We start from the raw sequence: 13,260 nt of genomic DNA, 5'->3' as shown, positions 1-13,260 counted from the left end.
CAAGAATCCAGAGAGCCCTCTGGCTCTTCCAGTGAGCTCAGCCCTAAATATGCTCAGTCCTTTGAAAAAATTATGAGTCGCAGGTGTTTAAATTTTCCAGGTTTTCTTTTTTTGGGGGGGAGGAGGTGTCTTTTCATTAAATAACCAGTCCTAACAACGAACAAGGATTACAATTTATGGAGGTAATATTTACACTGAATGCACTGCTGCATTTTCTTCCATTCATTTTCCTTCTTATCTCTCAATCAAACCTTTCACCTCTTTTCTAAACTCCAATATTTAACAAAGCGCCAAACAAAAATGAAGTAAACAAAACCCCACTCTATTACATTGTGGTCACAGTCTTGAGAACGAAGGAAGTTTGTCCCTTCCGGAGATCCGTCCTGGCGTTTGCCTGCAGCAAGATGGCGGCGGTCTCAATGTCAGAGGCGCTGAGGCAAATGTTGTGGGGGAAAAGGGCAGTGGCTGTAGCTGCCATTTCCGTTTCCAGGGTTCCTATCAGGTAACAGGATTGTCAGGCTTCTTCTTCAAGCTTCTGGGGTCGCTCCACTTTCGCGGAGGTCTCTTCTGGCTGGGTTCCGAATAAGGCCGCGGGGAAAGCGTTCTCTGCTGACCCTTTCCTCCGGAGAGGGCGGGCGAATTTGGGACTAGCTGCGATTCAGGGGCGCTGGCCAGGCGAGTGGGGGGCGTGAATGCGGGGATGGGGAGGAGGACGTATGGTTTCTTGGAAGCTTTTGGACTGTTGCTGTGAGAGAGGGTCCGTGGGGTGAGGTTGTCTCCGGGTCTGCGAGCCGAGCTCTAGCCCCCAGAGAAGGGGAGGAGTCTGATTTTTCTCCCCACTTTCCGCAAGCCTCCATTTTTCACCTGTTTGTCCATCACTCCAGTCCTTGTTGGAAGGTTAAATCCCTCTCTTCCTTAACACGGCTTTAAGTGGTATTAGTGGTTTTCTGTGCAGAAAGATTGTTTTATTTTTCATTAGACTTCTGGGTTGGAATTCATTGTCAATGAACATATCACTGTTAGTAATATTGGAAGGTAATTTTTAAAAGGCTGGTGGTAATGTCGGAAAGTTTCCTATCCAGAATTTTATTAAAGCTTCACAGTAATTCAGAGATTGTTGCTGTTATTGTTCTGCTTTGTAGCGTTTTTGTGATGGTGATTTTTTTCGACTGCATTACTTAATTCTCGATTTCCCTGTTTTTCCGAATTTTCCTGACTTTGTTACTAACACAACAACAGACACACACACTAGTATTTTTATCTGCGAAGAATTATGTTTTATCGCTATTTTCTCTGCTCATTAGAAACCTGGGCATATATTGAATATCTTTATGCATGCTCAGGAAACTACACTAAGTGCTTGGAATAACGTGGAAGCACTGTATGGACAGATGGGGGTGGTTAAAAATTGGTCTAGTCAAATGCTAGTGTTATATTAAAATATAAAGGGAATGTAGAGAGTTAGAACTAGAGTTATTTAATTAGAAAGGATTTCTAGAGGTTAAGTTTTTATTAAGGTTTTAAATAGTGGGTGTTGGTGAGGTGGGGAGAAGAGAATGTTCTGGGTAGCGTCAGTGGCTTATGAAAAGCTTTGAAGGCATTAATGGATATGTACATAATATATGATCTTTGAAAAATAAGGATGTTAAGATTGGGTAAAAGTAAGCAAGTTTGTAGTTAACTGGTTTTACGTGTGGGTAACTTGAAGAATGGAAAGTGCTTCTCTAAAATGCCCCACTGATTGACTTAGACGATGATACAGGTGATACAGATTAGTTCTTGTTCTAGACATTATGGAGATTGATTTTGCATTCCCAAGTAATGCATTCATAGTAGCCATAGAACTCAAAACAAATTTGAAGGGACCACTGGTACATGGCTAACTGAGACATGACTGTATATTTAAGCTTAAGTTGCAGCCATTTTGTAAGCTACTGTAGTCGAAGTTAAGATACTGGATTTTGGAAATGATAATTGGTACTAAGTTATGCAAATTTGAAGAGTTTCTGTTTCCAAATGTGTTAGAAGAGATTTGAAAATAAAATATTACATCATATAAGGTGACCTTTGCTTCACACTTTAAAAATTTTATTTTTTAATTTTTAAAAAAGATTATTTGCTTATTTTAGATAGGGGCGGGGCAGAGTGGGAGGGAGGAAGAGTCTCAGCCAGGAGCCTGATGCAGGGCTAGGTCCCACAGTCCTGAGATCACGGCTGAGATCACTACCTGAACTGAAACCAAGGATGAGACGCTTAACCAACTGCACTCCCTGAGCGCCCCCAAAATTTTATTTTTAAGTAATCTCTACACCCAGTAAGGGTCTCAAACTCACAATCCCGAGATCAAGAGTCTCATGCTCTATTGATCAAGCCAGCCAGGTGCCTCTATTTATTTACTTTCTATAACACTTTCTTTACCCAAGGAGCTTATGGTCATCTCATCTTGAGGCAAATTTATAGCCCTTCTCTTTTATGTATTATTGGCTTTTCATCCTTAAGTTTTCTCTTTCCATTATGATTCTTTTTTTTTTTTTTTTAAAGATTTTTATTTATTTATTCGACAGAGATAGAGACAGCCAGCGAGAGAGGGAACACAAGCAGGGGGAGTGGGAGAGGAAGAAGCAGGCTCATAGTGGAGGAGCCTGATGTGGGGCTCGATCCCATAACGCTGGGATCACGCCCTGAGCCAAAGGCAGACGCTTAAATGCTGTGCCACCCAGGCGCCCCTCCATTATGATTCTGAGGTAATGAGGATCTGAAAAGTTTGTGGGTGGAAAGAGAACCAATTAATTGGATAATCTAAATCTAAAATTCATTTTATTGTAGTGCTTATAAAACATTTGCAAATAGTATAACATTTCAGATCACTGGAATAGAATGAGGGAGAGTAGAATAGTTGGTAAGAAGGGGAGTAGTGAACAAATATTGAAGAAAGATCAGTAGAAGGAAAGACGCAGTTACATTAGCTTGTATGCAATTAACTATAGAATATCAGTAAAAAAACAAGAGCAAACCTAAAAACCCAACAACATACATAAGGGTGAAAAATTATTTAAACAGTGTAGATGATTCAGTTGATCTAGTTACTGAGCTCATGCTCTAGAGCGTCTTAGTTTGCACGTGCTTCTCGTTTACCTGGATTAATGGCCTACATTTAGTCTTACTTTCCCTGACTTATCTATGGAATTGTCCAGGGTAAGTTTAACTACTTAGGATTTTAATCTAAAAGCTAGATAAAATGGTACTCTCTTTCAGAATAGCAATACTTTGGACTCCATGCTTGATACAGTGGTTTTTGTTTTTGTTTTCTTTAACCTATTCATGTATACTTATCTAGCCTTGTTTTGTCATTTCTCATTTTTTAAAAAATTTTATTTGTCAGAGAGAGAGAGGGCACAAGTAGGGGGAGCTGCAGGCAGAGGAAGAGGGAGAAGTAGGCTCTCCACTGAGCAGAGAGCCTGCCACGGGGCTTGATCTCAGGACCCTGGGATCATGACCTGAGCTGAAGGCAGACACTTAACTGACTGAGCCACCCAGCTGCCCCATCACTTCTCATTTTGAACTGAGTCGTGTATTTACCTCAAATACAGTTCCTTAGGGTTGGCACAGGGTATTAATGATGTGGTGGGGACTAAGTGTATGGGTCTTTTTTTGTGAGGCTTATTTTATGCTCCTATCTCTGGCTCTGTTGTGTTGCCCTATTTCCTTTTTCAGCACTAGATAAGCTAGTATGAAATTAATGAGTCTCCAGGACCCTCCTGAGTAAGATGTGCTAAAATTGACAGTCCTAATTTTTTTTTTTTTAAGATTTTATTTATTTATTTGACAGAGAGAGACAGCCAGAGAGAGAGGGAACACAAGCAGGGGGAGTAGGAGAGGAGAAGCAGGCTCCTAGTGGAGGAGCCTGACGCGGGGCTGGATGCCATAACACCAGGATCATGCCCTGAGCCTAAAGCAGACGCTTAACTACTGAGCCACCCAGGCGCCCCAACAGTCCTGATGTTGACAAGAGTTCTGTGTATATTACACCTTGCCGGGAAACTGTCTCAGCCCAAATTTGAGAAACATCTAGGACATTCAAAACCAGTCATTGACTTCTACTTCAGATAAGCTGAATAAATTCCTCTCTGAAGTGCAGCTACTTTCGCTGTCTTTGAAACATGTCAAAGCTAAGTTTAGTGAGCTTGAAATATCTCTAAATTTTTTTTTTCTTTTAAGTAGGCTCCATGCCCAGTGTGGAGCCCAAGGTGGGACTTGAACTCATGACCCTGAGATCAAGAACTGAGCTGAGATCAAGAGTTAGATGCTTAACCGACTGAGCCACCCAGGCACCTCTAAAATGTCTTCTAATAGGTTTCATTGTTTTTCTTATTTTCCTCATTAAGAAATACCCGTGATTGGTCTGTTTTCTTCAGTAGTAAACATCTTGAATTCTTCCTAGAATAAAATACTTTGATACTAATAAATATTAGAATAGTGTCTGGCACATATTAAACCTTACATAAATAAACACTACTTTTATTGGTTTGAATATCTGAATATATTTCTTTTCTTTAATTTTTGTGATAGATATTGTGGTAGATGCTGCTGTTGTTTAAAATGTTTGCTTCTGCTCCCTGTGACAGGATTATACATCACTGCCTCATTAGCCAAGTGATTTGTTTGGGCCAGTGAAATGTTACTGGCAATAATATACCACGTCAAGCAGAAGCTTTAAGAGCTGTCCCATGTTTTGCCATGTCTCTTTTCCCTCTGCCTATGAGATGGACATTTTAGGTGGGATTTTTTTCTTTTCGCTTAGATCTTGAAATGAAGATCACATGGAGCAAAGCTAGAAGTTGATTCTTACAGGTTATATAAAATATAAAGTGACTAAGAAATAAATCTTTGTTGTAAGTTACAAAGATGTTTGGATTGTTGGTTGCCTCCATATAACAACCTATACGGACACATTTTTTACACACACTTGTAAATGAGCAGTTTTTAGCACATGGACTGATGTATCAGTGGTGAGGGCACAGGCCTTTTTGGAGGGCTGGAAAAAATTTTTACTTATTTTTGCATACTTCATGGCACCCATGTAATGGCACACAAATAATAGGTAAATGTTTACCCACTGATGAGTAAATACAGGGGCACCTGGGTGGCTCAGTTGTTAAGGGTCTGCCTTCAGCTCAGGTCATGATCCCAGGGTCCAGGGATGGAGGCCTGCATCGGGCTCTGCTCAGCGGGGAGCCTGCTTCTCCCTCTTGCTCTTCTGCTCCCCCCTGCTTGTGTGCTCTCTCTCTGTCAAATAAAATCTTAAAAAAAAAAAAAAAAGTTGAGTAAATGCATATTTAGAGATTTGTGATTGTGAGGAAAAGCTGGAAGCCATAGGTAGTATTTCTATTAGTAGCCTCATCCTTGAAAGCCAAGGAAGCACTAACCTACATAAATGTGAATATAAAGTATCTGCAACACATACTCTTTTCTAATTACTTGAGGCGGTCTGAGTTTAGGATATTGACCTAAAACTGTGTTATACTTCTGGATTGAAGTTTCTTACAGATTTTTTTTGTACTCATAAATTTTCTTGACAAGTGTCCTGACTCTTATATTCAAATTTTAAAAAAGAAGTGGAAATGAATTTACTTGGGAAAGGGTATTCATGGAACATGATAACTTTTGAAATAATAGTAACTAAATGTGATTATTAGACTTGCATTTTGCAAGCCACTTTACATGAAGGTTTTAAAAGTTAATGTTACATTGGTCTTAATGGAGAAAGAAGGAGCAGTTTGATTCCTTTGTAATACATGAGCTCTGTTTGGGTATGGGGTGAATGTAGAATAAGACAATTTCAAATGGAGAAGCTTCTAAAATAAATTCCTTGGTGAAAGCTGAGAATCGTTTTTTATGTATTTGTTCTGAGCACAAATTACCTAATAGCTGTCATTTATTTCTCACTCTGTGTTAGCCATTGTGCCGATGCTTTACCTGCATCATCTTACGTATTTCTCGCAGTAATCTTGTGAACTTAGGTGTTCTTATTTTTCTCATTTTTTGGATGAGGAAACATACAGATGAGAAAACAGATTTTAAAAATTACGTTGCTAGGAAATAGTCTGGTTTAGCAGTCCAAAGGAACATGTTGACTTTAGTAGTGAGAAATACAGGTTTGTAATAGTAAATTAAAACCTCAGTGTCTTCTCTGTTTTTCTTTTAGCAAGATGTCTTTATTTGAGAAACTCTGATGCTCTTTACTTTCACTCTGCTGTTCTTTTGTACGGTGAGAGTCTGCAATTGAGAAATTAGTTTTTTTTGTTTTATTTTTTGTAGTAAGGATTTTTTTCCCTTAAGTTTGGTAATTATTTTTGGTGAGAAACTTTGTGTATGTGACTTGATTATTATACTTTCTTACCCTCTTAAAAAAATGCATGTGATGAATGTATTAAACAAGGTAAACAACATATTTTTCTTTTTTTCTTAATCCAGTGATCATTAGGAAAAACAGTTATTGTATTCTGATTCCTTTAAAAACTATCAAGTGTTTGCTATACGTTCTGAGTTCTTTTGTCTGCTTTTTAATAGTTTTTGTGTCTTCCTTTGACTGGTCTGCTTCTCTTTAGTAGTTTCCCTACCCTTTTTCGTTTATCATGAGTTTGAATACCAAGCAAATAAACCTGTTAGGATTTTGTGTAAAACAAAGTAGGCTTAATGAAGCTCTGATAATGGTTGAAATTTATTTTGCTGTGATTAAAACCTTGAGCTTTCTTAAGGTTGACAGATAATTACATATAATACATGAGCTCTTATGATAACTTTTTTTTTTTTTAGTTTGCAGTATCCAAAGACCCTTGTGGAACCTTATTGTACCTGAATTATGGAGTGGCAAGATTCTTCACAATGACTTTCATCTAAATATTTGGATATTTTAGCAAACTATTCTAAGTCTTTTGTCTTAAGTAGTGGCATGAGAGCGAGTTAGAATTCCTGTTTCAAATTTTCTTTCTGTTGTCTTATTTTGATAGGTGACTACAACCTTAGGTTCTTTAGAACTAATTAGTTGTCAAATGTGACCTTTTTTCTTTTTTTTTTTTTTTTTGCCTTTACTCATTAGATTTAATTTTTTCCTTTCTGGGATCTTACTCCAGTTTAGTGGTTTTTAAACCCTTGCTGTGCATCAAAATCAACTGTTGTGTGCGTAAAAAATTCGGATGCCTCGACCCCAATATATAGTAGTTCAATAAGCTCAGGTTGAGGCTTAGCTCTATGGAGATTCTGATGCACAGCTAGGGCTGAAAACTACTGTTTGTGTTCGTGTGTTTTAAAATAGTTTCCAAAAAAAAAAAATAATAAAATAAAATAGTTTCCATGCTGTATCTTGAAAGACTTCAAAATGCATTTTTCCTTGGGGGAGAGGTTGGAGATTTCCAGAAACAAGCAAAAATTCTTCCATTTTTGCATAGTTCCCTAATCTAAATTAAGTTTTATGCTTTTCACCCATGTACTGTATGGAGGGTTTTTCTTGGAGAAATTTTGCTTTGAGGCAGAGCAGGCATTTTGATAATTTTGGAGAAAGCGAGCCATGTTACTCACTCTCTAGAGACTCCCGTTCTTCCTTTTGGAAAGGCTCAGGTTTAATATAGCACAGCTGTTGAACTCTGCCCTTCAAAGTTTTAAGAAGAAAGTGTTTTATCCTTTAAAATGGAAATGCCTTTTTTAGGGAGGTGGTCTTTGGCTAGATATAGTTCTCTAAGAAAGTTGCATGCTTTTCTAGAGTTCTTTTGTTTCAGTGTTTTCTTAGAATTGTTTCAGATGTTGAGAGCACAGTCTCTGAGACTAAAGATCTGGCTGCTTTTCTAATATGTTTTGCTATATCCTTAACAAAGCTAGATGAAGAATTTATTTCTTTGTGTTTTCTAGGACTCGAAAATATGTTCTTTCCTTTATTCAGCCACTCCATACATAAGTAAATGGTCCTTGAATAGGGTTTACTAGACAAAAGATCCTGTTCTAGATGACTGTTCAGCAAGCCATATGCTTCTCCTAAAAATGTCAGTCTGTCTTGATGAGCTTTAAAGTGAATGCAGATGTTTTGGCTCTTTTGAGGACTACCACTTTTTGTGTGGAAAGAACACTTCTTTTTCAGGAGATTTCTTCACTATACTTATAGAAATTTGCATGAAATTTATATTTGTAACTTTTGTCTTTTTAGCCTAATGAAATTAGATTTAATTAGGCATTAGTAATTCGAGTTTAATTTTAATATCCTTAGGACAAATCAGATTTGTGGAAATAAAATAGGTCTCAATATGGCTTTTGTTAAGATTTTGTATTTAGTCTTTTTAAAAATTTGGAACTCGAAGTGCTCTATAATATTTACCTTTATGCAATGAAAGGTGATATTTTGGCAGGAGGGTTTACCTTTGTAGATGTTTAGTGCCTTCTGCTTTGCTAGGTTAACTCCAGAAGTTACAGTTCATAGATTCATACAGTGTTTGAGTTCGGAGAAAACTGTAGGATCATTCTGCCTGACCTTTTGTTTAATGCAAGAATTTCTAGAATTTCCTGCTTCTTGATTATCTAACAATTGAGAAATAAATGCCGAATTTCTGGTAGCCCTAGAAAACACTCTGTACTTTTGGATTCATTGGTAAATGATGTTTCCCTTTAATACTATACAGAAAAATTCTAACCCCTTTGCACATGTCAGCCTTTCAGATAATTGAAAACCTTTGTCATTACTCATTCTCCCCTTTAAGTCTATGCTCCAAGCTTAACATATCCAATTTTTTTTTTTTAGCCTTTATTAATTTATTACCAGATTTCCTGATGCTTCACTATCTCTTGGTACTCCTTAGGATGTATTCCATTTTTCCACTATCTTTCTTTGAGCTATATACTGTACTTTTAACTAAATGAGATTATCAGAGGTGATAACTTAGCTAAAATTGAATTAAAGAGAAAAGTTGACACCAAGTTGGGATTTTTAAAATTTTATCTTTAAAATTATAAAGGAAAGGGACACCTGTGTGGCTCAGTCAGCTGAATGTCTGCCTTCAGTTTGGGTCATGGTCCTAGGGCCCTGGGATTGAGCCCTGCATAGGGCTCCCTGCTCAACGGGGAGCCTGCTTCTCCCTCTCTCTCTGCTGCTCCCACTGCGTGTGTTCTCTAGCTCTCTCTGTCAAATAAATTAATAAAATCTTAAAAAAGTAAAATTTTAAAGAAAAATTCACTTATTCATTTTGGTGAACAGTTTTTAGAATTTAATAAATGTATAGATTTATGTAATCACCACAATAGTCAGGGTACAGGATACCATAAGACTTCATTGCCCTGAAAGACTTCCTCATCTTTTCCCTCTCAACTCTTATAATCTCTGGCAGTAAGTTATCTTATCTTTTTTTTTTTTTTTAAAGATTTTATTTATTTATTTGAAAATAGAGAAGAGAGAGCAGGAGCAGGGGCAGGGGGAGAGGGAGAAGCAGACTCCCCGTTGAGCAGGGAGCCCGATGCAGGATCTTGGGATCGTGACCTGAGCCAAAGGCAGATGCTTAATGGACTGAGCCCACCCAGGTGCCCCAAGTTATCTTTTCTTCATCTCCAAAGTTTTGTAATTTTGAAACTGTAATATAAATGGAACCATACAGTATACCATCTTGTGAAGATTGGATTCTTTCAGCATAATGAGATTCATCCCAAGTTGTTGTGTTTATCAGTAGTCTATTATTTTTATTGCTAAGTAGTACATATTTTATTGTGTGGATGTACCCCACAATTTATCCCTTCACCCCTTGAAGGGCATTTGGATTATTTCTGGTTTTTGACAGTTATAAATAGAGCCATTATAAATAAACATTTGTGTACAGGAGTTTATGTGAACATGATTTCGTTTTTCTAGAGTAGCTACCCAGGAGGGAGATTCCTGGGTCATTGGTAATATATGTCTAATTTTATAAGGTACTGCTAAAACATTTTTCAGAGTGGTTGTACCATTTTGCTTTCCCACCAGCATGTGGGAAGTTTCAGTTCTCTGCATCCTCATTAACATTGATATTGTCAGTATTTTTTAATTTAGCCATTTTAGTGGATGTATAATGATACTTCATTGTTTTTATTTTTTATTTGATTTTTTTTTAAAGATTTTATTTATTCATGTGACAGAGAGACAGCCAGCGAGAGAGGGAACACAAGCAGGGGAGTGGGAGAGGAAGAAGCAGACTCCCAGCAGAGTAGCCCGATGTGGGACTCGATCCGGAAACGCCGGGATCACGCCCTGAGCCGAAGGCAGACACTTAACGACTGCGCTACCCAGGCGCCCCTTTTTATTTGATTTTTTAAAAAGATTTTATTTACTTATTAGAGAGCAGAGGGATAAGCAGACTCCCCACTGACTGCAGAGCCCACCATGGGTTTGAACCCAAGACCCTGAGATCATGAACTGAGCTGAAGTCAGATGCTTAACTGACTGAGCCACTCAGGCATCCGTCCCTTCGTTGTGGTTTTTAAGTAACAACTTTATTGAGATATAATTTATAGGCCATAAAATTCACTCACATAAAGTAAAATCTGATGGGTTTTAGTATATTCACAGAGTTGTGCAACCATTCATTGTCAATTTAGAACATTTTTATCACCCCAAAAAGAAAGTCTGTGCCCACTAGCTGTTACTTCCTGTTTCTCCCTTGCCCTAGCTGTAGGCAACCACTAATTTACTTTCTGTTTCTGTAGATTTGCCAACTCTGGACATTTCATACAAATGGAATCACATGTGATCTTTTGTGACTGGCTTCTTTTATTTAGCATACTGTTTTCAACGTTTATCCAAGTTGTAACATGTATGAGTACTTTTATTCCTTTTTATTGATAAATAATATTCTATTGTGTGGACATACCACATTTTATTTATCCATTAGTTGATGGGCATTGGGGTTGTTTCCGCTTCTGACTATTATGATGACCTATGAAACATTCATATACAAGTTTTTGTGCAGACATATGTTTTTATTCTTTTGGGGATATGCAGAAGTGTTGGATTGCTGGATAATGTTATAACTGTTTGGCCTTTTGAGTAACTGCCAGCCTCTTTCCAAAGTGGCTACATTATTTTATATTCCCACTGGCAATGAATAAGTGTTCCAGTGTCTTCACAACCTTGCTAACACTTGTTACTGTTTTCTTTATTATAACCATCCTAGTGAGTGTGAAGTGGTATCCAGTGGTTTTGATTTTTATTTCTGTGATAGCTAACTCTTTGTGGTTTATGTCTATTTCCCTAATGGCTAATGATGTTGAATTTTGGGGAAGTGTTTGTTTATATCTTTTGTCCATTTTTTAAATTGGGCTGTTTGTTTTCCTTTTTATTATTAGAGATTTATTTATTTTAGAGAGCGCACCCATGCTGCAGGGAGGGGCAGAGGGAGAGGGAGACTCTGTGCTGAGCCCTACGTGGGGCTCGATCCCAAGACCCCTAGGTCATGACCTGAGTGGAAACCAGGAGTCAGATGCCCAACCGACTGCACCACTGAGGCGCCCGTTGGCTGTTTGTTTCCTTATTGTTGAGCTTTGAGAGGTCTTGAAATATTCTGGATATAAGCCTTTTGACAGGTACGTGGTTTGTAAATTTTTTCTCCCAACCGGTAGCTTTTCTTTTCATTCTTTTAACAGTATCTTATAGAGTAAAAGTTATTAATTTTGATTAAGTCTACTTTACTCGTTTTTTTCTTTTATGGACTGTATTTTTGTTGTCCTAAGAACTTTTTCTAACCCTGTCAGTGAGCTCTCTTGCTCAACTATAGACCCCAGCAGTTATTTCTTATTGTACTTTCTTGAGGCATTGACAGAGAAATTTTGCAATGACCTTAACATTCCAACCGCCAGACCAGAAAAGCCTGGTTAGGAACAGAATGCCGAGAAGACCACACCCCACCCATCCCCTCTCCAGCCCATGATCGAGGGCTGAACACATACTGACCCCCACTCATAATCATCACACACTCTCTGCCTGCTCTCTTGTCCATATCCCCCTGAACTCTTTGTATAAAACTCCAGGTGTCCATCTTGCTGGTGCAGAGGTTGGTTAAGGCTCAAGCCTGCCACCTCGCAGGGCTCCTGGCACCCAAAGTAAATTTCTCCCTTTCTCTTTTCCAAACCCTTGTCTCTTGAGTTACTGGCTTTTCTTTTGATGAGTTTATCTGTGTTTGTTGGAAATACTGTTGGCAAACCCCCTTGAAATTCCCTAGGAGGAGCAGATGGCTGTGGCAGTGTCAGGGTTTACCCTCGTGTTTCCTGAGTTAACAGCTGTATGTTCGGTAACAACCCCAGGTCATGAAGATTTTTTTGTATTCTCAAAGTTTTGAAGTTTAATATTTTACATTCGGATCTATGATCTATTTTGAGTGAATTTTTGTATAAAGTGGGAGATTTAATTTGAGGCTAACTTTTTTGTGAATGTACACTTGTTCCAACACCATTTATTGTAAAGACTACCTTTTTTACTTTTTAAAGATTTTATTTTTAAGTAATCTCTAGTCCAACATAGGGCTTGAATTTACAACCCCAAGGTCAAGAGTTGTATGCTGTACTGACTAAGCCAGCCAGGCACCATTAAAGACTATCCTTTTTCCATTGAATTGCTTTTGCACCTTTATCAACAATCATTTGGTTATATTTGTCTGTATCTGTTTTTGTATTCTCCATTCTGTTGCATTGAACAGAATCCCTTTGCCAGTACCACGAAGTCTTGATTACTATAGCTTCATAGTAAATGTGTATTATAATTGAGTGATTGTGATTTTTTCCAATTTCATTCTCTTTTTTTCCCCAGAAGTTTTTAGCTATTCTAGTTTCTTTGCCTTTCCATCTAAATTTTATTTATTTATTTAAGAATTTTTTTTTTTTATTTGACAGAGAGGGACACAGCGAGAGAGGGAACACAAGCAGGGGCAGTGGGAGAGGGAGAAGCGCGCTTCCTGCTGAGCAGGGAGCCTGATGCAGGGCTCGATCCCAGGACCCTGGGATCCTGACCTGAGCCAAAGGCAAATGCTTAACGACTGAGCCACCCAGGCGCCCCCATCTAAATTTTAGAATCAGCTTATCAATATCTGTGAGAAATCCAACTGGGATTTTGGTTGGTATTGCTTTAAATTTATAGGTTAATTTGACAAGAATTGTCATTTTTACTGTGTTGAGTCTCCCACTTTATAAACATGATGTGTTTCATTTATTTATAGATTTCTTTCATCAGTTTTTTTTTTAGTTTTGAATGTTCAGATCCTA

General features: G+C 37.9%; 1 protein-coding gene across 3 annotated transcripts in view; it reads left to right on the top strand.

The window, feature by feature from the left end:
• The first annotated feature begins 352 nt into the window (after positions 1–352).
• Positions 353–13,260, top strand: part of NDUFS4 (NADH:ubiquinone oxidoreductase subunit S4) — a 115,904-nt gene continuing 102,996 nt past the window's right edge. For all 3 annotated transcript variants that reach the window (XM_045815365.2, XM_045815366.2, XM_087867900.1), the window contains exon 1: positions 353–502. In XM_045815365.2, coding sequence (XP_045671321.1) covers positions 405–502 — 98 coding nt within the window. In that variant the 5' untranslated portion in view covers positions 353–404. The remainder of the gene's footprint in view (positions 503–13,260) is intronic.

The sequence above is a fragment of the Ursus americanus genome, chromosome 15 (genome assembly GCF_024610735.1).
Source record: "Ursus americanus isolate L20-20 chromosome 15, mUrsAme1.1.p, whole genome shotgun sequence".
Classification (NCBI taxonomy): domain Eukaryota; kingdom Metazoa; phylum Chordata; class Mammalia; order Carnivora; family Ursidae; genus Ursus; species Ursus americanus.
Note: the sequence above shows the minus strand (reverse complement) of the source record. Positions and strands in the feature narration are given on the sequence as shown.